At 57.7% G+C, this 17,848-nt stretch overlaps 8 protein-coding genes across 8 annotated transcripts; 4 read left to right on the plus strand and 4 right to left on the minus strand.

The window, feature by feature from the left end:
• Positions 1-324: 324 nt before the first annotated feature.
• Positions 325-1,839, minus strand: SPSK_05241 (SH3 domain-containing protein; the record flags this gene model as incomplete). The annotated part of the gene is made up of 4 exons (XM_016731991.1): positions 325-388; positions 477-1,525; positions 1,608-1,711; positions 1,803-1,839. The coding sequence occupies 4 exons, from the start codon at positions 1,837-1,839 to the stop codon at positions 325-327; spliced, it is 1,254 nt and encodes a 417-aa protein (XP_016583595.1).
• Positions 1,840-3,596: 1,757 nt separating this feature from the next.
• Positions 3,597-3,890, plus strand: SPSK_05730 (blocked early in transport 1; the record flags this gene model as incomplete). The annotated part of the gene is made up of 1 exon (XM_016732468.1): positions 3,597-3,890. The coding sequence occupies one exon, from the start codon at positions 3,597-3,599 to the stop codon at positions 3,888-3,890; it is 294 nt and encodes a 97-aa protein (XP_016583596.1).
• Positions 3,891-4,443: 553 nt separating this feature from the next.
• Positions 4,444-6,435, minus strand: SPSK_05091 (stromal membrane-associated protein; the record flags this gene model as incomplete). The annotated part of the gene is made up of 1 exon (XM_016731843.1): positions 4,444-6,435. One exon carries the CDS (start codon positions 6,433-6,435, stop codon positions 4,444-4,446), a length of 1,992 nt encoding a protein of 663 aa, XP_016583597.1.
• Positions 6,436-7,770: 1,335 nt separating this feature from the next.
• SPSK_05548 (methionine-R-sulfoxide reductase SelR) lies at positions 7,771-8,513 on the plus strand (the record flags this gene model as incomplete). Its single annotated transcript, XM_016732291.1, has 2 exons — positions 7,771-8,053; positions 8,119-8,513. 2 exons carry the CDS (start codon positions 7,771-7,773, stop codon positions 8,511-8,513), a joined length of 678 nt encoding a protein of 225 aa, XP_016583598.1.
• A 584-nt stretch (positions 8,514-9,097) lies between these two features.
• Positions 9,098-9,949, plus strand: SPSK_05506 (rhamnogalacturonan acetylesterase; the record flags this gene model as incomplete). The annotated part of the gene is made up of 1 exon (XM_016732251.1): positions 9,098-9,949. The coding sequence occupies one exon, from the start codon at positions 9,098-9,100 to the stop codon at positions 9,947-9,949; it is 852 nt and encodes a 283-aa protein (XP_016583599.1).
• Positions 9,950-10,152: 203 nt separating this feature from the next.
• Positions 10,153-12,945, minus strand: SPSK_04933 (elongation factor 1 alpha-like protein; the record flags this gene model as incomplete). Its single annotated transcript, XM_016731693.1, has 3 exons — positions 10,153-11,552; positions 11,681-12,406; positions 12,591-12,945. The coding sequence occupies 3 exons, from the start codon at positions 12,943-12,945 to the stop codon at positions 10,153-10,155; spliced, it is 2,481 nt and encodes an 826-aa protein (XP_016583600.1).
• A 620-nt stretch (positions 12,946-13,565) lies between these two features.
• On the plus strand, positions 13,566-15,721 carry SPSK_05042 (ribosome biogenesis protein ENP2; the record flags this gene model as incomplete). Its single annotated transcript, XM_016731795.1, has 3 exons — positions 13,566-13,899; positions 13,963-14,138; positions 14,231-15,721. The coding sequence occupies 3 exons, from the start codon at positions 13,566-13,568 to the stop codon at positions 15,719-15,721; spliced, it is 2,001 nt and encodes a 666-aa protein (XP_016583601.1).
• Positions 15,722-16,014: 293 nt separating this feature from the next.
• Positions 16,015-16,846, minus strand: SPSK_05511 (uncharacterized protein; the record flags this gene model as incomplete). Its single annotated transcript, XM_016732256.1, has 2 exons — positions 16,015-16,340; positions 16,405-16,846. 2 exons carry the CDS (start codon positions 16,844-16,846, stop codon positions 16,015-16,017), a joined length of 768 nt encoding a protein of 255 aa, XP_016583602.1.
• Positions 16,847-17,848: the final 1,002 nt, after the last annotated feature.

Consider the following 17,848-nt stretch of genomic DNA (forward strand, 5'->3'; position numbering starts at 1 on the left):
TAAAGGAGACAAAAGCAGTCCAGGTTAAACTCTTAAGAGTAAGAACAGCAGATTCAAAATAAAAAAATTCTCAACAACCGTAAAAGAAATACAATAGGCGGAATGTGAAAACCAAAAAAACCAAAAAGTAAAAACATGAAAGACGTCAAAGGGTAAAATCAAAGTCCCACAAATTGGGTCCCATAACCGTTTCCCATCAGAATGTCAACAACTCGCAGTCGTAAGCAGCACATCAAGCACTTTTGTCTGCCCTTTCTCGTGTCGTTTGTAAATCGCCCCGCCGCTGAGCGATATAGTCTTCGGTGTCAGGGTCCAAGCTCGGATTTACTCCTTCATCTTAACATAATTGCTGGGGAAGATGCCGTGTCTTGTGCCAATCATTCCTGTCCTGTTCAGAGTTAGCCCATGTCGCACCGTGTGGTAGCCATACGCTTCGCACGACCGGGGGGGGGGGGAAGAAAGCAGCTAATACATACCACCAGTCGTTGTCGCTCTCCGTCTTCTTCAGCACCGTGATAACATCGCCCTTCTTGAATGCCAGATCGCCCGGCTGGTCTGCCTCGAACGTGAACAGGGCCACAGCCTCGTTCTTCTTAAGTAGGTTCTGCTTGCTGGCAAAGTTGGGCTTGGGCGCTGCAGGCCGGCCAGGGCCCGATCGCGAATCTGGCTTGCTGTCGTTGTACGTGTTGGAGCGCGAGTTGTTGTTGAAGCCGCGCGAGCCCGGGTCGTCATATACGTCGTCGCGCCACGAGTTGGTCGTTGCCGAGCGCCGGGGTGCACCGTAGCCGCCGCCACCACCGCCGTTACGGCCGTAGCCATCATCACGGTCGCGGTCGTACCGGTCCCGATCGCGGTCGCCACCACGGTCCCAAGATGGGCTGCCGTAGCCGCTGTCGCGAACAGGACCATCACCGTAGCCCCGGCGATTGTTGTTGCCGTATCCGCCGCCGTTGTCGTACTGGTCATCGTAGACCGGGATATCATTGTAGATGTCGTCGCCACTGCGGCCGCCGGCGTTGAAGGCACGTGAGTTTAGAATGTTGAGCAGGGGAGCGGCTTGGTGAGGAACAGGCTCGGAGCCAGACAGGAGCTCGCTGGCGCTGACCGGGCGGCCGTAGAGACGGGCGTTGGCCTCCTTGCGCTCAATGATGGCAGAACCCTCGAGCGACACACCGGCGAACAGACCCTTGGTCTTGGAGTAACTGAAGACCGCGGCGACACTCTTCAAACTGGCGGCGCCAGCAGCCTCGGCATTGCGGCCAACGGGGCCGGCGGCAAGCGATACGTTGCCACCAAGGGTGAGCGAGCCGGCCTGCGAGAAGGTCTTGACGGCTTTTGCGTCGTTGAGAATGAAAACAAAGTCTGTTAACTCGAAGCCAATCTGGCCACCGAAGCCTGCACCACCTGTCGCAATGGCACTGGGAGCGCTCCAGCTGCCGTCGGGTAGTCGCGAGATAACGAGACCGCTGCCAAACCGCGCGGAGCCAAGGAAGCCGGCCTTGAAGACGGTGATGATCGCAAGACCCTGAGCACACGAGGCGACCCGTTAGACAACAGAAAATGTGCATGTGAAGGCGAGAGAATGCCCGGATGGGGTCCAAACGTACCTTTGCGCCGGCCAGAACCGAGGGAGGGATGACTTTTTCGGGGCCAAAGGCCTGGCGAGGATCAATAAACGAAGCCAGAATCTTTCCGCACTTCTTGCACTCCGCTGCAGGTTGTGATGTCAGAGACGGTCAGGAAATTGCGACGGGGGGTGGGAGAGAGGGGTAACGTCTGCTGAGCACGGGAGCTTAACTTACAGGCCATCGACGACGGGAGAGGGTTGTTGATACCCATGGCTGCGGTTGCTTTTGTGGTTTGCGATTTGCTACTGGATGGAATTTGCGTCGTTCGCGGTGACGTTTGTGGAGGGAAAGAAGGGGTTCAAGACGAGGAGGAGGAAGGACAAGGTTCGATTCGAAAGAACGACAAGGAAGGTCTGTGGAATATGGCTAATCTTTGCGCGTGGCACGGCCTATTGCAGGCTAGGACCGTTGACGAGCCAAGCTATTGGGGTGGTTGGCAGTGGAACGGATTGGTGGGATTGAGGCAGGTGTGGATGCCTAATTGGAATGCGTGTCAGCGATGGAAGAGAAGCGACTGGGACCGCACTGAAGTCGTGAAAAATATGAAAAAAAGCAAACGAAAGAAGAGGAGGGCGAAAGAAAATGACAGCTGGGGAGCTGCTTTTTCGATACGAGTGGGAAGCAGACGTACGATGTGTGGCTGGTGGAAGAGGCGACTTGGAGTCGGTTCGACAACGGCCAGGCGGAACCAGGAACGTCTGTGGGCAATCGGAGTGCAGGCAGATTGACAAAGGAGGCCGCCACGCGGAGTGAGACTCAAAAGAGAAGTGGGTGGGCAACGGAGAGATCTTTGATGCGTGGTGGGGAACGACAGCGGAGGCTAGGGACGCAATATCGAAGGCTATGGGTGTTAAAGCTAACGGAAAGGCACGTTGGCGGGCGAGGATAATGAACGAAGCCTTGGGGAACTCAGACGACAATTGAAATGGACGGGGACTGAGGACACAAAAGAGTCGACGAAACGAGGCTTAATAAGAGGGAACCTGTGGCTATGATGCCTGCCGCGCGTAGGACTGGCAGCTGGACAGAAGTGGCAGTATGCAGATGCTGTGTATGACGCAGCAGTATGTAGGCACCACGATTCGGACACGGGATGGCGCAGACGGTGACGACAGGCGTTGGTAGAGGCGAGGATGGCGATGTTTGTGGTGATGACGAGTGATGTCAAAACAAAATCAGAAGTCTGGGGATTAAGACATAGGGAGGGAAGGCGAAGAAGGCAAGTTGGGCAGAAAGAGCAAGCGGCACGGTCGGATGCTCCTGCTGTCTCCGAATGCAAATGTGTTCGGGATTCCACGTTTCTGTGGAAGCAGCGACCGGCGAACGCAATGGCCAGCCCAGCGCAAGCAAAACAGTCTCACAGTGTCCTTCGGTGGACGCGCCTCTTGCCTCCCGCTCGTCCTGTTTGCTCCAGCACACGGAAGCGACGGAGGGGCTGTGTCCCCGTCCAGTTGGAAGGCGCTAATCTCTTTGCAGCGGCCACCCCGCAGTGCTTAATGTTGTCAACGCAGGAGCGGATAGCACTCGGCGCCCGTAAACGTCAGCCACAGACAGCACTGAGAAGTCCTGTGACACAGGCCATTTTGACGTTGTGGCGCCCTTGCCTGGGCGGGCCTAGCCTTGTGCCAGGGCCAGATCGCTCTTGACTGCCATCTGACTGGGACCTAACATGGCCTGGACAAGTCGCCCCAGCGCCATCGTCAGTGCGCAAAGAGCGAAAACATTCGTGTTTCATCTCCTATCCGAGCAACCCAATCAACCCAACACGACGAATACCACGACTCGAGCACGCAGTTATCGCTGTCTCTATCGTTCGCTGAACCTGTCTTGTGCAAACATCAACAACACGACAAGACCTTGCCATCGCCTCCATCGCATCTCTCATCCCATCGGCGACAAACGATCACGAACCCCTTTTCGCTTTTTCACATCGCATCTTCCTTCTCCTCTCTTCCTCATTCGTCCACCATGTCCGAGGCGTACGAGCGCGAGCGCCAGAACAACTCGCGGCTGGACGAGCTGGCGTCCAAGGTGACGGCGCTGCGCGGCGTGACGATTGACATTTACGACAATGCGCGCGAGCAGGACGTCATCGACTCGACAAACGACACCTTCTCGAGCATGTCGACGCAGCTCAAGGGGTCGGCGGGGCGGCTGACCCGCATGGCGGCGTCGGGCAACCGCGTGGCCATTCTGAAGCTGTCGGGCATCATCATTGGCGTTTTCATCTTCCTCTACTACGCCTACCGGTTGATATTCTAAGGTGCGGAATCAGACCAGACGGAAGATGCCTTGGCAACCTCGACATCTTTGCATAAAACGAATCAAAGCAACAAACAACAAACACACACACAGCATCGAGGCCGCTCGTCCGGCGGCCTGGATAACTGGGCATAGCAATGGCGTTTTGGGAGGCGATGTATTTTGGGAAGGAACCACTGGAATTTATTTGTTTGGAGACGTCCCGGGGCTGTCCTCCTTGCGTCTTGCGCTTTGACTACCTGTACACTCTGCCTTTTATTGTATTTCACTAGAAACATATCACATTGTATTAGAGCTGAATCGAATTCGGGGTTTTACTGAGAGAACGTCATCGCAGCAACATGGCCATATACAAAGCAAAACAGTCTTTATTTTTCTTTCTCTTGCTGTCCGTACAGCACGTATGATGCGACATTTAGCTGGCAGGAGACCAAGACAGCAGCCAAGACATCCGAACCGAGGCACAACCGGCCGTTTCGTCCTGCCTATTCCTCCTACCACGTCCGTATTCCTATCCGTCACCACAAGTACGACAGACTCCCGCATCCTTTGTCTAGTTCCACACGTTGGAAAACAGGTCCTCGTTGGCGCCGAAACCTGCCGCAGGCTTCACGCCGTTGTTGGGGGCAGCCGCCGTGCTCGACGACCAGCCACCAAACTCCTCGTCCGCAGCGACCTTGGGTGCAGGCGCAAATCCGCCGCCGGCACCAGGGACAATGCTCTGGTTGGCAAACGAAGCGCCGGTCCCAGCGCCGGCCCCGCCGCCGCTGCCGCCGCTGGCACCCCAGCCAAAGTCGTTGGCCGTGGAGGCCTTGGCGAGGCCCGTGTTCTGGAAGGACGAGGTAGTCGTGGTCGCAGGCGCGGCGGTAGCGGCGGCCGGCGCAGGCGCGGATGAGCCCCAGCCGTCGTTGCTGCCCCAAACGTCCGAGTTGCCCCAGTTGGCGCTGACGCTGGCCAGCGGGCTGGTGGCGGCGGCGGCCGTGGCCGTGGGTGGGCTGACGGCGGGCTTGGCGGCAGGCTGGCTCAGGTTGAACACAGAGTTCATGGACGCGGATGCGCCGGGCGGCGGACTCACAGCCGCTGCGGGTGGTGGTGATTTGGCAGCAGGAGCGGCCGGGGCCGGTGCAGAAAAGTCAAACAGGTCGCCAAATGCGCCGGATGCGGGAACGGCGGCCGGCTTGGCCGCGGACGGCGAGGGAGAAGAGGAAAAGGCGTCGAAGCCGCCAAGGCCGCCAAAGGCCGACGACGACGACGCCGCCGAAGCCGCTGCCGGCTTGGGCGGCTGTACGGGTGCAGCCGCCGGCTTGCTGTCAAAGAAACTGCCACCGCCCAGACCACCAAAGGCAGACGAGGATGCGGCGGGCGGGGGGGAGCGGGTAGCGCCCGCGTTGGTGAAGCCCGACAGACCAGCAAAGGCATCGACGGGCTTCGGTGAGGTGGCGGCCGGTGCGGCCGGCGTGGACGAGAAGCTCAGGCTGCTAAATGCATCGACAAACCCGCCGCCGGCATTCTGACCTGGTGAAGGCATACCGCCAAAGCCCCCCACGTTTTGCTGTTGTTGTTGCTGCTGCTGCGGTTGTTGAACTCGGGGTGCCGTAGCATAAAGGGAGAGGATGGATTGCTTGAGATCCGGCCGCGACTGGGCCGCAGAGGCACCGCCCGCAGTGCCCGTCGTGCTCGATGGCCGTGCAGGCGCCGCAGGCTGTGCGCTGCCGAAAAAGTCGAGACCCAGCAGAGAGTCCTTTGCGTTGATGTTGTTGTTGGCGGCGGCGGCGGGGGTGGTCTTTGGCGGTGCCGCATCGGCCTTGGGCGGTATGCGTGCAGCTGGGGGGCCAGCAGTGCTGGCCCGTGGGGGTGGCGTTGACGAGATGGGCGCATCATCAAAGCCGCCGCCGATGAGATCGATGGAGGCAGCGGGTGCCGCTGGCGCGGCCGAGGCTGAGGCTGGCTTGGCCGTCTTGCCAATGGACGCCTTGCGGATGGACTCCTTGCGGTCGATGGCCTGCTTCTCCTTGACGATGCTCAGGGGGATGTCGTCGTCGCCGTCGGCGTCCAGGGTCGACAAGTCCGCCGGGATCCCCCCGTCCATGACCCACCGCTTCATCTCGTACTTGGTGCGGATAAAGTTTTCGATCTTGGCCTCGGACGGCACGTGGCCGGCCGCCAGCTTGGCCTCCCAGTACTTGTTGGCGCGCGAGTTGCCCCATTCGAGTATGCTCTTGAGCTGCTCGTCGGTCCAGGAGTCGAGGTCGACGGACTTGACGCGCGAGATGTGCGTGCCCATGCCACGGTGGATGCCCGAACAGCGGATGCAGACGAAAACGCCGAGGTTCCACGACGCCCAGCGGGGGTCTACAACCGTCAGCGTGTGATTGCAGATGATAGGAAAGGGGGAGGGGTACGGGAGAGGAGACAGGGACCTACGCTTGTTTCGCTTGCAGTCGGCGCAGACCTTGTTGGGCTCCAGCTTCAGCAGGCTCTTGATGGTCTGCTGGTTCTGCGCGGCGCGCTCAGCGGCCGGGTTGGGGGCTGGTCGTCGCGACATGGCGATGTGAAGTGTGTTATGGGACAGAATGAAGCGGACTGACGTCGGAATCAACAAAATTCGAAGAAAAGGAGACGGGAGAGAAGAGGCGAGGCGAATGGCAGCGAAGGCGGTCTGGTGCGCAGTTCAAGGGTCTTCGAAAGGCGTGTAGAGATGGATAAACGCTCCAAGTCGCGGATTGATGGGAGGAGAGTGTTGTTGTATGTAAAAAGGTGCAAGATGCAAGGTGCAAGGTGGCCGAGCGACGAGGTTGGGCTGCGTCCGAAGGTTGTGATAAAGAGCGGAAATGTCGTGGCCTACAAATGGGGAACTTTATTCAACTCGCCATTGCCCCAGGGGCTTTCCTTCTGGAAACGGACCAAGGTTCTGGCGGGGCTCGTACAGTGCTAATTTAGATATGTTAAGTGTAGACACTGTATTTATGTGCAATATGCGCTGCTGCACAGTGTCCCTTATTTGGGCGTGTTGGTTGACTGTAAATTATACGATGCTGGTGACGACTCAGAATAAACTTGATAAACAAGTATGCCTACAGACAGAACTTATGCAGAGCAAGACAACATTATACAGGTCTATTGGTTTTCTTCGCAATTGCTGGTTCTCTGGAAATGGCGAAAACCCCCATATGTTAATGCTCTCAGTGCATACGTTTCGTTGAATGGCCGGGCAAGGTTCTTTACATAGATGTTCTTTGTGTCACTGTAATCCCAGCTATGGCCTAGAACAGGCCAAATATCGCAGCCACGGAGACTAACCCGGCATCAAAGCGTGTCTTTGACGCACACCCATTCGATTACCTCAACACGACTGCTGCACGTGGATGTCAGACAAGGCTGCCAGAGTGATGTCAGGCCTGGGGCAGGGTAGTCTCTGGGAGCCTGAGCCTGCATGATGCGTAATCACTAAAATCCCAGCAGCGTCGGCACAGAACGCTGCGGCCAGCCTCGCCAGCCTGCTTTATGTATCTACCGGGGTACATTTGCTCTTGCCTTGCCCAAGGTTCACGTCATCCAGTCGATCCTCGGCGGGAAGGAGCCCCTCCGCGCCCGTATTTGAGTTTCTGGTGGAAGGTGCTAGTGGGGGCTTGCGTGCGATTCCACATCGGCCGCCCGCGACAAGAGTGGTTCCAGTGCTGTAACTCAAATCACTGCGCGACGGCTAAGCTAACAGCTGTCTAGCAGTTGTCTAGCAGCTGTCTACGGCCACATTGCCACTGATGGCCTCTTTCCTTACGTCTCACGAATCTTATCGACTTTTGTATATAAATATCGCCAGGACCACAACAGCAGACAGTTGTCGTCTCATACTGCATACCATCCTCGCGCAACGCTCTTCATGCTCTCTCAACGCTTCACCACTCTTTTGCGCACCGTCTCTGTCGTCTCTGCACGCTCCGTCGCATCCAGCCGGTCCGTTCTCCGCCGTCTTCCTCTGCCAACTCCTCCGCCGCCTTCAGTCACATCGCGCACCGTCTTGCGGTCCATGCCCTCGATTCCGTTCCTTGGAAGTCTTTTTTCTTCTTCTTCTTCTTCTCCTTCCTCCTCGACTGCCCGGCAAGACAACATGTCTTTCCCCGACCAGCGCACGGATTCGGAATGGCGCGCCGTGTTGAATCCTGGTGAGTTTCTGATTGTCTCGATAGTTGCGTGTTCCTTTGTTCGCCAAGTGCTAACAACAAGCCAGAACAGTTCCGTGTTCTGCGTGAACAGGGGACCGAGCGCCCGTTTACGGGCGAGTACGACAAGCACTTTGCCGACGCCGGCGTCTACCGCTGCGCCGGCTGCCAGGCGCCGCTCTACAAGGCCTCGCACAAGTTCAAGTCTGGCTGCGGCTGGCCGGCCTACTTTGACAGCCTGCCCGGCGCCGTCAAGCGTAACGTCGACAACACGCTCGGCATGCAGCGCACCGAGATTGTGTGCGCCAACTGCGGCGGCCACCTGGGCCACGTCTTCAAGGGCGAGGGCTACAACACGCCAACCGATGAGCGCCACTGTGTCAACAGCGTCAGTCTCAAGTTCTCGGCCGAAGACGAGGCTGCCGCCGCCAAGGACGCCGGTGGCGCGACGAGCAAGGCGTAGAAAGCTTGTTAGCGTGGTCAGTGTCCGTGTACTGTTGGGAAACGGGACGATGTATTTTCTTTTCTTATGATTTCTTATGTATAACGAGGAGACGACGTGGATGACGGCGGCATTTATTTTGAGCTTTTGTATTTGTTGGGAATAGCACGACGATTTACGAGATGAGGCTTGGTGAATGTGGAAGGAAAAGACCTTAACAAAAAGATAGATATATGTACGTTTAATGGCACCGTGAAGCTTGATTTCCACAAAGCAAAACAACTCGAAGGAGAAATCGCAACCGTTGGTAAATACACCGTTACCGCGTATATCCCGATTTATATTGCGTCCCGCTGAGCCGGCCCTGGATAGCTTGCAAATTGTATGTCCCATATACGGCAAATATACCCGGAAATGGCTGACGCGAGCGGAGAACAAGTTCCTGTCTTCCATATTTGTATGGAGGAAAAAAAGTCAAAAGGCATAGCCAACGTCATTCACAAGTCATAGAAAAGGGTCGTGTTTCTGTTTTCATTTTCGTGTGCGCAATACATAGGTGCACGCGGAATCTACAGTGTACATTCGCCGTCGCCAACAACACCAACATGAAGGCCTCTGCGGCAGTCCTGGCCGTCTCCAAAGCCAACATGGCCGTGGCGGCCGCCGTCGCTTCGGCTTCATCGGCGTCTGCCCCGACCATCCACCTCTGCGGCGACAGCACCATGGCCAACATGTCCGGCGTCATCCAGGGCTGGGGCCAGTACCTGCACTACAGCTTCGACCCGGCGCGCTTCACCGTCGTCAACTCAGCCATTGCCGGCCGCTCGGCCCGCAGCTACACGCGCGAGGGCCGCTTTGCCGCCGTCCTCAAACAGGTGCAGCCCGGCGACTGGGTCGTCATTGAGTTTGGCCACAACGACGGCGGCGGGCTCAGCAAAGACAATGGCCGCTCCGACTGCTTCGGCGCCGGCGACGAGACGTGCCAAACGACGTACGACGGCAAGCCCGAAACGGTCCAGACGTACCCGACGTACCTCAAGCAGGCCGGCGCCGCGTTCCTCAAGGCCGGCGCCAAGCTGGTCCTGTCGGCGCCGACACCCAACGACGTGTGGAGCGACGCGGGCGTCTACTCGTGGGGGCCCGACCGGTTTGCGTACTATGCGATGCTGGCGGCCGAAGAGCTCGGCGGCACCAAGGCTGGCGCGTATTTTGTGCCGCACGGTGCGTACGCGGCACAGGCCATGAAGGCGCTCGGGTCCGACGTCGTGCGCAAGAACTACCCGCAAGACCACACACACACGTCGCCGTTCCTGGCCGACGTCATGGCGGGCGCGTTCGTGCTCGGTCTGACGTGCGGCACAAGCGACCTCGGCAAGGCTACCCTCAACAGCACAGCTGCCCTGTCTGGCACATTCTTTGGCGGCTGCATCGCCTACAACTCCACAGTACCACTGTAGGGACGTCGGATGGATGTAATCTGACGTCGATATCGACGTAACGGTGCGGTGTGTGGTGTATTTGTGTATTGTTGTGGTTTCTCGGGCGATTTCGTTATGCTGTTTCCTGTGCTTGCCATGCCAAAAGAATGCAAGAAAAGGATGGAAAAGACAAACATTCAAACGCTTTTCCCAACCATAATAGACCTATATACCTTACTGTATTACTCCAAAAGACCAGCACCAATAATCTTGCCTTCGGAGCGCAGAACGACCCGCTGGCCTGACTCGAGAGGAATTCTCTTTTCCAGCTCGACCTTGATGCGTGCGACACGACATGCCGTGACCACGAATGGGTGTTCCCTCAGGACGTTGCCCGTCTTCAGATCGATGATTGACAGAAGCTCCTTGATCTTACCGGCCTTGTCAAGGCGGCCACGGTGCACCTCCAGGGGTTGTGGGATCAGCGGCTCAAATGCCATGACCTTCATGGTCGCCGCATCGATGCACGGTGCCGGATTGGCCGGATCGCACAGCAGCACGCCGGGCCGCACGTTCAGCGGGTCAATGTTTGTCAGGTCGAGTGCGACGTTCTGGCCCGCAACGGCCCATTCAGCCGCCTGGCCGTTGCGCAATATGCTCTTAATGTACGCCCGCGCATTGCCGGGCAGAGCAAGCAGTGCATCGCCTACTTGCAGCGACCCGGCCTCGATCAGCCCAGTGACAGTGACGGCACTGCCGGCGGCCTTGGAGGTATCAAATATGGGCAGCCGGAGCGGCTTGTCGATGGGCCGAGGCAGGGGCGCGCACGACTCCAGCTCCTCAATCAGCGAGTTGCCCTTGTACCACGATGCCGCCGGTGTCTTGATCCGTGTCGTCATGTTGTCGCCGGTCTTGCCTGCGACGGGAACGAATGTGACCTGCGACATGTAGAAGCCCGTGGCGCGCAGGAAGCCCTTGGTCTGGTCCACAATCTGGTTGTAGCGCTCCTGCGACCAGTCGACCGTGTCGAGCTTGTTGACAGCCACCACGATGCGCATCACGGCCATGCTGCGCAGAATCAGTGCGTGCTGGTGTGTTTGCCCGCGAAGGCCGGATTCGAACGCCCCCGTCTTCGCGTCAACGACCAGAACGGCAAAGTCGGCGCGCGAGGCGCCTGCAATCATGTTTGGCACGAAGTCGCGGTGGCCCGGTGCATCGAGGATCGTAAAGGCGGTCTTGTCCGTGTCAAAGTGCCGCGCTGCCACGTTGATGGTCACACCGTGTTTCCGCTCGTCTTCGTGGTCGTCGAGCACCCATGCGAGCGCAAAGGACGACTTGCCGATGACTTTGGCTTCCTTTTCGTACTTGCTTACGGTCCGCTTCTCAACGTACTCGAGGTCGAGCAGCAGGCGGGCCATCATTGTGCTCTTGCCGGCATCCACGTGGCCGACAACAACAAAGCTGGTGCTGCGTTTCAGGTTGGCTTTGCTGTGCTCCTCCAACACGTTGAGCTTCTTGCTCTTTTTTGTGGGTGCGAAATCGAACTTCATGTTCTTGACGCCCTCCACGAGCGCCTCCGGCTGTTTTGGCGCGCTCTTTGTTGCGGGTTTCGTTGTAGCGCTTTTGTTGGTGTTTTTGAAAGCTGTAAAAAACGCAGAGAAGGAGGACGGAAAATTAGACGTTAGTGATTGGTACTTTTCAATAATAAATAATAAAGCGCGAGCAAACAAGCTGTCACGCCTCATTTCTTGGGCTGGCCACGGCGCCAACCTTTGGCCTGTGCTTCCAACACGACATCGTCGGGCGAGGGTCCTAGAAAAGCGTCGAATGCAGACGGCGGAGCACGAGACAGCGAGGGCACAGCCAGGAGACTTGGCTCGTCTTGAGACGGATGCGCCCTATGCTTTTGATTTTGTTTCTTTGCGCCGAACAGAGCCTGAGCAAATGCAGACGGCTGGGCGACGAGGGCAGGCTCGCTTTCGCTGTTCACCGGTGTCGGCTCCTCCAGGCGAATATCCTGCATGGCAAGAGGCTTTTCTGGTGCTGGCGGTGGAGAGGTTTTCTTGCTCGGTGGGCTTGTTGGTGCTTCCTTGCTGGTCGTGCTCTCTGTGTCTCTCGGCGATCCGTACACCGGGCCGTCGATGGCCAGCTTAGCCGCCTTCTTCCGGAGCTCGCGCACGTCCTCGTCCGCCTTCTCACCGCCCGGGGATCCGCCGCCACCGGCCTCTTTTGACTTTTTCGCTTCCTCGGCCTTTCTCTTGCGCTGTGCCGCGAGGGCCTGCAGCTTGGACATCTTGGGCGCGGCGGCAGTGCTGGATCCGCCCAGGAGCCCGCCTCGGCGCTGTGGCGGCGGGACAAGCACGGCCATGCGCGGCTGCGGCACATTCAGCCAAGGCATGTCGCTAAAAAAGGCGGCGAGAAAGGCACTGTCGGGCGGTGCGCGAGGTGTTGTCGTGGGCGGCAGAGGATAGAGGGGGCTGGGGCATGATTGGCATCCTTGTTTGCGTGGTCGACCGTCAACGAATGTGTTGGAGCGCTTCCGTAGCCAGGGAAGAAAGAGGAAACAAGAGCAACAAGCAACCAAAGAAAACGCATAAAGGCAAAGCGTTCAGACAGGAGGTAGAAAAACAACGCAAACTAATAAACAAACTGAAATACAGAGAAAGGTAATGCGGCGTACCTGGAGATTGTTGGGGTGTCGCCTTGGGCTTTTTCTCTGCCGGTTTTGGCGGGTCGATGTACGTGCGCATCAGGTAGGCCATGGCCTTGCTCTCGTCGTAATCGTAGTATAATATGGCCTCTTCGACTTTCCCGCTTGCCAGTTTCGCTGCATTCTCGGCGCCCAGCATGGCCACGACGTTCTGTTTTGCCTGCTCCAGGAACGCCCGCTCCTCCTCCTCGGTGTACTCTGCCGCAGGCTCCTCCGTTCCATCATAGAAACCGTCGTTGTAGGTACCTTCGTCGTACTCGCCGCCGTCATACTCGTCCATGTCCTCCTCATAGTCATAGTTGCGAACAAGTCTGTGTCGTGACATGGCAGCGGTTGGCGGGGCTGTCGTTGCAGGAGGACTGCAGATACAGAGAGAGACGGTGTAAAATACACGAGAGTAGTCGTTTCTGAGTGCGCGACCGAAAAGATTGAACAACAAAGCGCTGAAGATAAAGGAGTGAAGCTTTATAAAGTAGCTTTGTTCATGTTTGGCGAGGATGAACGTTATGTGCACCTGGAGCTGGAGGGGCAAGAGCGAACGAAGCAGGCCTGCAACTGCTGTTGTGAGATATGGTGCACAGTGTGGGGTTGGCCTCAACAGCTTCAGTTCTCCACAATATTACATAAGCTACGCTAACCGCGCTTATCAAGGGTCTTATCACTATCGATAAGAGCCTGCGGACGTTTTTTTCTCTATCGCCAACATTTTCTTTAGCGCAGGAACAGCCTCATTCTGCCTCTCGTCACTCTTTTTGCCCGGCAGAAAACGACATTGTCCTACGCACACACGATATCCGAGAACGACCCCTATTTGGCATTTTTCTGCACATTTTCGGCACGAGAACGAGAGGTCGATAGTTTTATATATTTCTGTCCAAAAAGAGAAGGAAAAAAGGGAACAAGGAAAAGAAGGAAAGAAAAGGGACACAGCACACCCCGAGCACAATGAAGCTCTCCAACGTCGGCACGGCACCCGTGTATACGGTGTCCGGCCCGTCGCTGCGGTCGCTTCCCGACTGGCTGGCCCAAAAAAAGAAACGGGGCCTGAAACACGATCCCGAGTTTGCCAACCGCGTCGAGCTGCTGCAGGACTTTGAGTTTACGGGCGCAAGCAGTTGCATCCGCGTCTCGGAGGACGGCGAATGGGTCATGTCGACGGGCACGTTCCCGCCCCAGATACACGTGCACAACCTGTACCAGATGTCGCTCTCGTTTTCCCGCCACACAGTCTCGCTCAACAACAAGTTTGTCCTGTGCTCGACAGACTATTCCAAGTCGAGTAGGTTGAGAAAGAAAACTTTTGCCTCGGACGGCCCGGACGACTGCTAACATACTGCTCCAGTCCACCTCCAAGAAGACCGCCGTATCGAGTTCCACACGCCCAACGGCTGCCATTACCACGTCCGCATCCCCCGCTTCGGCCGCGACATTGTCTACGACCGGCGGGCCACCGAAGTTTTGGTGCCGGCTGCTGGTTTGGACGGCGATGGGCAAGGCGAGGTGTTCCGGCTGAATTTGGTGAGTACACGCTGTTTGTGGTGGTGTTTTCATTTGTTTTCTTTTTGGTTTATTTTGGGTGTGTCGAGCATCCTGCTAACCCGCTCGTTCAGGAACTCGGACGATTTCAAAAGTCGTACCAGATTGATGTCGGGTCGGACGACGGCGTCGAGCGCGGTCTGCAGGGCAGCATCGGCGTCGGCTGCGTCAACACAGCGGCGATTGCCGAGCAGTCGCATGGTCTGTCGGCGTTTGGCACGTCGCTGGGCTCGGTCGAGTTCTGGGACACACGCAGCCGGGCGCGCGTGGCGACGCTGCAGACGCACGACGGCGAGATCACGGCGCTCGACTTTTCGCGGTCGGGCCTGTCGCTGGCCACCGGCTCCAGCACGGGCATCGTCCAGATGTACGACCTGCGGCGGCCGACGCCGCTGCTCACCAAGGACCTGGGCTTCGGCGCGCGCGTCAACAACCTGATCCACATGACGACGTCGTCGGACGAGAAGATGCTGCTGGCGTCGGACAGGCGGGCGATCAAGATCTTTGACGTGGTGACGGGCGGCCCGTGGGCGACGATTGAGCCCGAGGTCGACATCAGCGCGGTGGCGCACTGCCCCGACTCGGGCATGCTTCTGAGCGCCAACGAGGGCCGCCAGCAGCACGCGTGGTTCATCCCGATGCTGGGCCCGGCGCCCAAGTGGTGCACGTTCCTCGAGCGGCTGGTGGACGAGATGGCCGAAGAGGTGTCGACGACGACGTACGACAACTACAAGTTTTTGACGCTGCCGGAGCTGCGGGCGCTGAGCCTGTCGCACCTGGTGGGCAAGACGAACCTGCTGCGGCCGTACATGCACGGCTTCTTTGTGGCGAGCAAGCTGTACGACCAGGCGCGCCTGATTGCCAACCCGCACGTGTACGAGGAGGAGCGGATGAAGCGGGTCAAGGAGAAGATTGACAAGGAGCGGGCGACGCGCATCCGCGAGACCAAGAAGGTCAAGGTCAACCAGAAGACGGTCGACGCGCTGCTCAAGAAGCAGGAGAAGCGCCAAAAGGTGGATGCGGCGGCCGGCCTTCTCGGCGACGACCGTCTGGGCGCCTTCTTCGAGGACGAGGAGCTGGCCATCGACGAGACGACGGCCGAGTTCCGCGCGCTCAACCCGAGCACGCGCGTCGACGCACAGGGCAATCCCGCGTTGGGCAAGCCGGCGTGGCAGCCGATGCGCAGCGGCCTCGACGAGTCGGACTCGGATGGGGAGGACGAGGACGAGGAGGAGGAGGCAGCGGCGGGCGGCGGTCCGACTCGTTCTGGTGGTGCTGGCGGCAGCGATGGGGTGGTTATGCGCATGACGTCGTCGGCGCCGCAGTTTGGCTCGCGCGGCACGATTGGCGCACGGGTGCAGAAGAGTGCGGCCAACAGCAGCAAGAACAGCAGCATCCTCGGGCAGACGCGCAAAGGCAAGGTGGTGGGCGAGCGGTCTGTGACGTTTGTGCCCGAGTCGACCAAAAAGAAGCCCGAGCAAGAAGAGGTGCGCGAGGCGCCGAAACGCGACAACCGGACGCGGAGAAGCGCCAGTGGCAACACGTTCCGCAACTTGAAGAAATAAGGAGGCACGGAGATGAGGTAAAATCCAGTTTGGCACTTCCTTCCCGCTATGGACAAGGTCAAAGACGAAAAACAAAAAGAAAACGGCATGTCACGAAGCTATGGACACATCTAATAGTACAAAAAGGACAGAGGATCCTCGTCAAGAGGCGCTCTGTCGACTCATCATTCATTCGGGCAAAACATAGGCCGCCGCCCGCCTCAAACGAGCGCCCACTCCCGACCCGAGATTGTGCAGGGCCTTTGTCCTCCGCCTCCCCACCGTCGCCTGTCTCCTACTCAGTCTCCCGCTTCTCACTTCTGCCCGATGCTGGAGAGCTTCATCTTCGCGCCCGACTTGCCTGCCTTGCTCGTCTTGCTTGGTTTGTTTGATTTGTTTGACCGTCCGCTATCGTCGCGACCGCCCAGACCCTTTTCCAGGTCTTTGGGCAGGCGCGGTGTTGGCGGCACGTCGTCGATCCGCACACCGCGGCCACCCCGCGGTCCATCCTTGACCGACGTGGGGAACTCGGAGCGCCGTGGCGTGAGCGCCGTGACCACGCGCCGCGCCGATCTGCGGATGCTCTGGCGGACCTTCCACTCGCGCTTCTTGGCGAGGTAAAAGAGGACAGCCGAGGCGGCTCATCGGGTCAGTGTCAGTTGGACGCGACGGGCAAAAACGAGAGACGGCGTGGTTTCACTCACTTCCAAAAACGGCCACGAGCACGACCACGAGGATGATGGCTATCATGGCGCCGTGCGACAAGTTAATGCCGCCCGACGATGTGCCGGACGCGCCGCCGGCGTTGTCGACCCCCGAGCCGTCGCTGCTGCCGCCGCCGTCCGAGTAGCTGACGGTGCCCAGCGGGAACGCAGCTGTCTGTGTAGTGTCGGCCATGGTGTCGAAGATGGAGTTGACTTGTATTGTCGTGTTGCTTGGGGCGATGACGGTTTCCAGAACGTCGAGAGGGAGCACGTCCAGCGGCGAAAGAAGACGAGAGGATATCAGGGAAAGATCAAAACGGACAAAACGAGAGAGTACAAAGATGGGCAACAGAAAAAAGGATGCGGAAGGGGGCTTGCTCTCTGGTATATAGGAGGGCGGCAAGATGTCTTGTTCTTCTCTGTGGAGCCGTTCTTCCTTCATTTCATCACTTGTATATCATTGGGAGCGGCGTTGCGGCAGCCCCGTTTCCATTTCACATTTCACATTTCACATTGCCGGCATAGTTTTCTCTACCATATTTCATAGAAACCAACTCTGTTTTGCATATTGACAGGGGTCTCTGTCTTTGCTTTACCCTTCCCTTTCTTTGCGCCCACCACCTCAAGAAACAGTTTCACTGTGACCAGAACGGCGGCGTCGTGCATCGCCAAGGCCGCACTACATTGTCACTCGACAGCATCCGCCCTCTGTCCATCCCCCCAGCACACTGCGTGATGTGACTGGCCTCGTCGTTCAGATAGAACGTCTTCTCATTGGACAGTCGTCACTTTCTGCTTGTTTGCGAGCAGCGACGCAGGGGGTTCGGTGCTCGACTCGGCACTGCACGCGCAAGGTACCACTGTGTTTTTGGCGAGACCAGGGGATGCATCCGTCTGATTGGCGACCCTGTCCAGGCCCCAGGCCGTGTTTCGTCGATTGTTTTCTGTCGTCGACTGGCCAAGCGCCGGCCTTTGGGTCTTTGGGGGCGTGCTTCATGCACGTTCCTTCCCTCCCGAAAAGCGGCAAGGGCTCGCGTGTTAGTGCACACCGCCCGCCAGCCAATCACAGTACACGCAACAGGTGCCACATATTGCTCGGCGGCTACGAGGTGACGACGTTGGGGAATTGTGGCAGTTGCATGCAGATCGACGACACACAGATTGTTTTGCAAGCCTCTCTTTTGTCCGGTTCGAAAGTCAAATGTTCCTTATCGATTGTTGCGTGCTTCATCTTGGGTCTGTAAATCGGCCTTGGTGTCAAAAATGGCCGTTTCTCAATCTCGAACAAAAAGTGGTCGGCAATATGATTTTTTGTGTCCAAAATTGTCGTCTAGAATATGGAACTGGAAATTGGGTATGGAGTCAAGTGGTATTTTTTAAAAGAAAAAGAAAAAAAAATAGAGGCAAAGTAATGTTGCTCTGGCGGAAAACATTTTTTTGTTTT

The sequence above is a fragment of the Sporothrix schenckii genome (assembly GCF_000961545.1).
Source record: "Sporothrix schenckii 1099-18 chromosome Unknown Cont49, whole genome shotgun sequence".
NCBI classification, from domain to species: Eukaryota; Fungi; Ascomycota; class Sordariomycetes; order Ophiostomatales; family Ophiostomataceae; genus Sporothrix; species Sporothrix schenckii.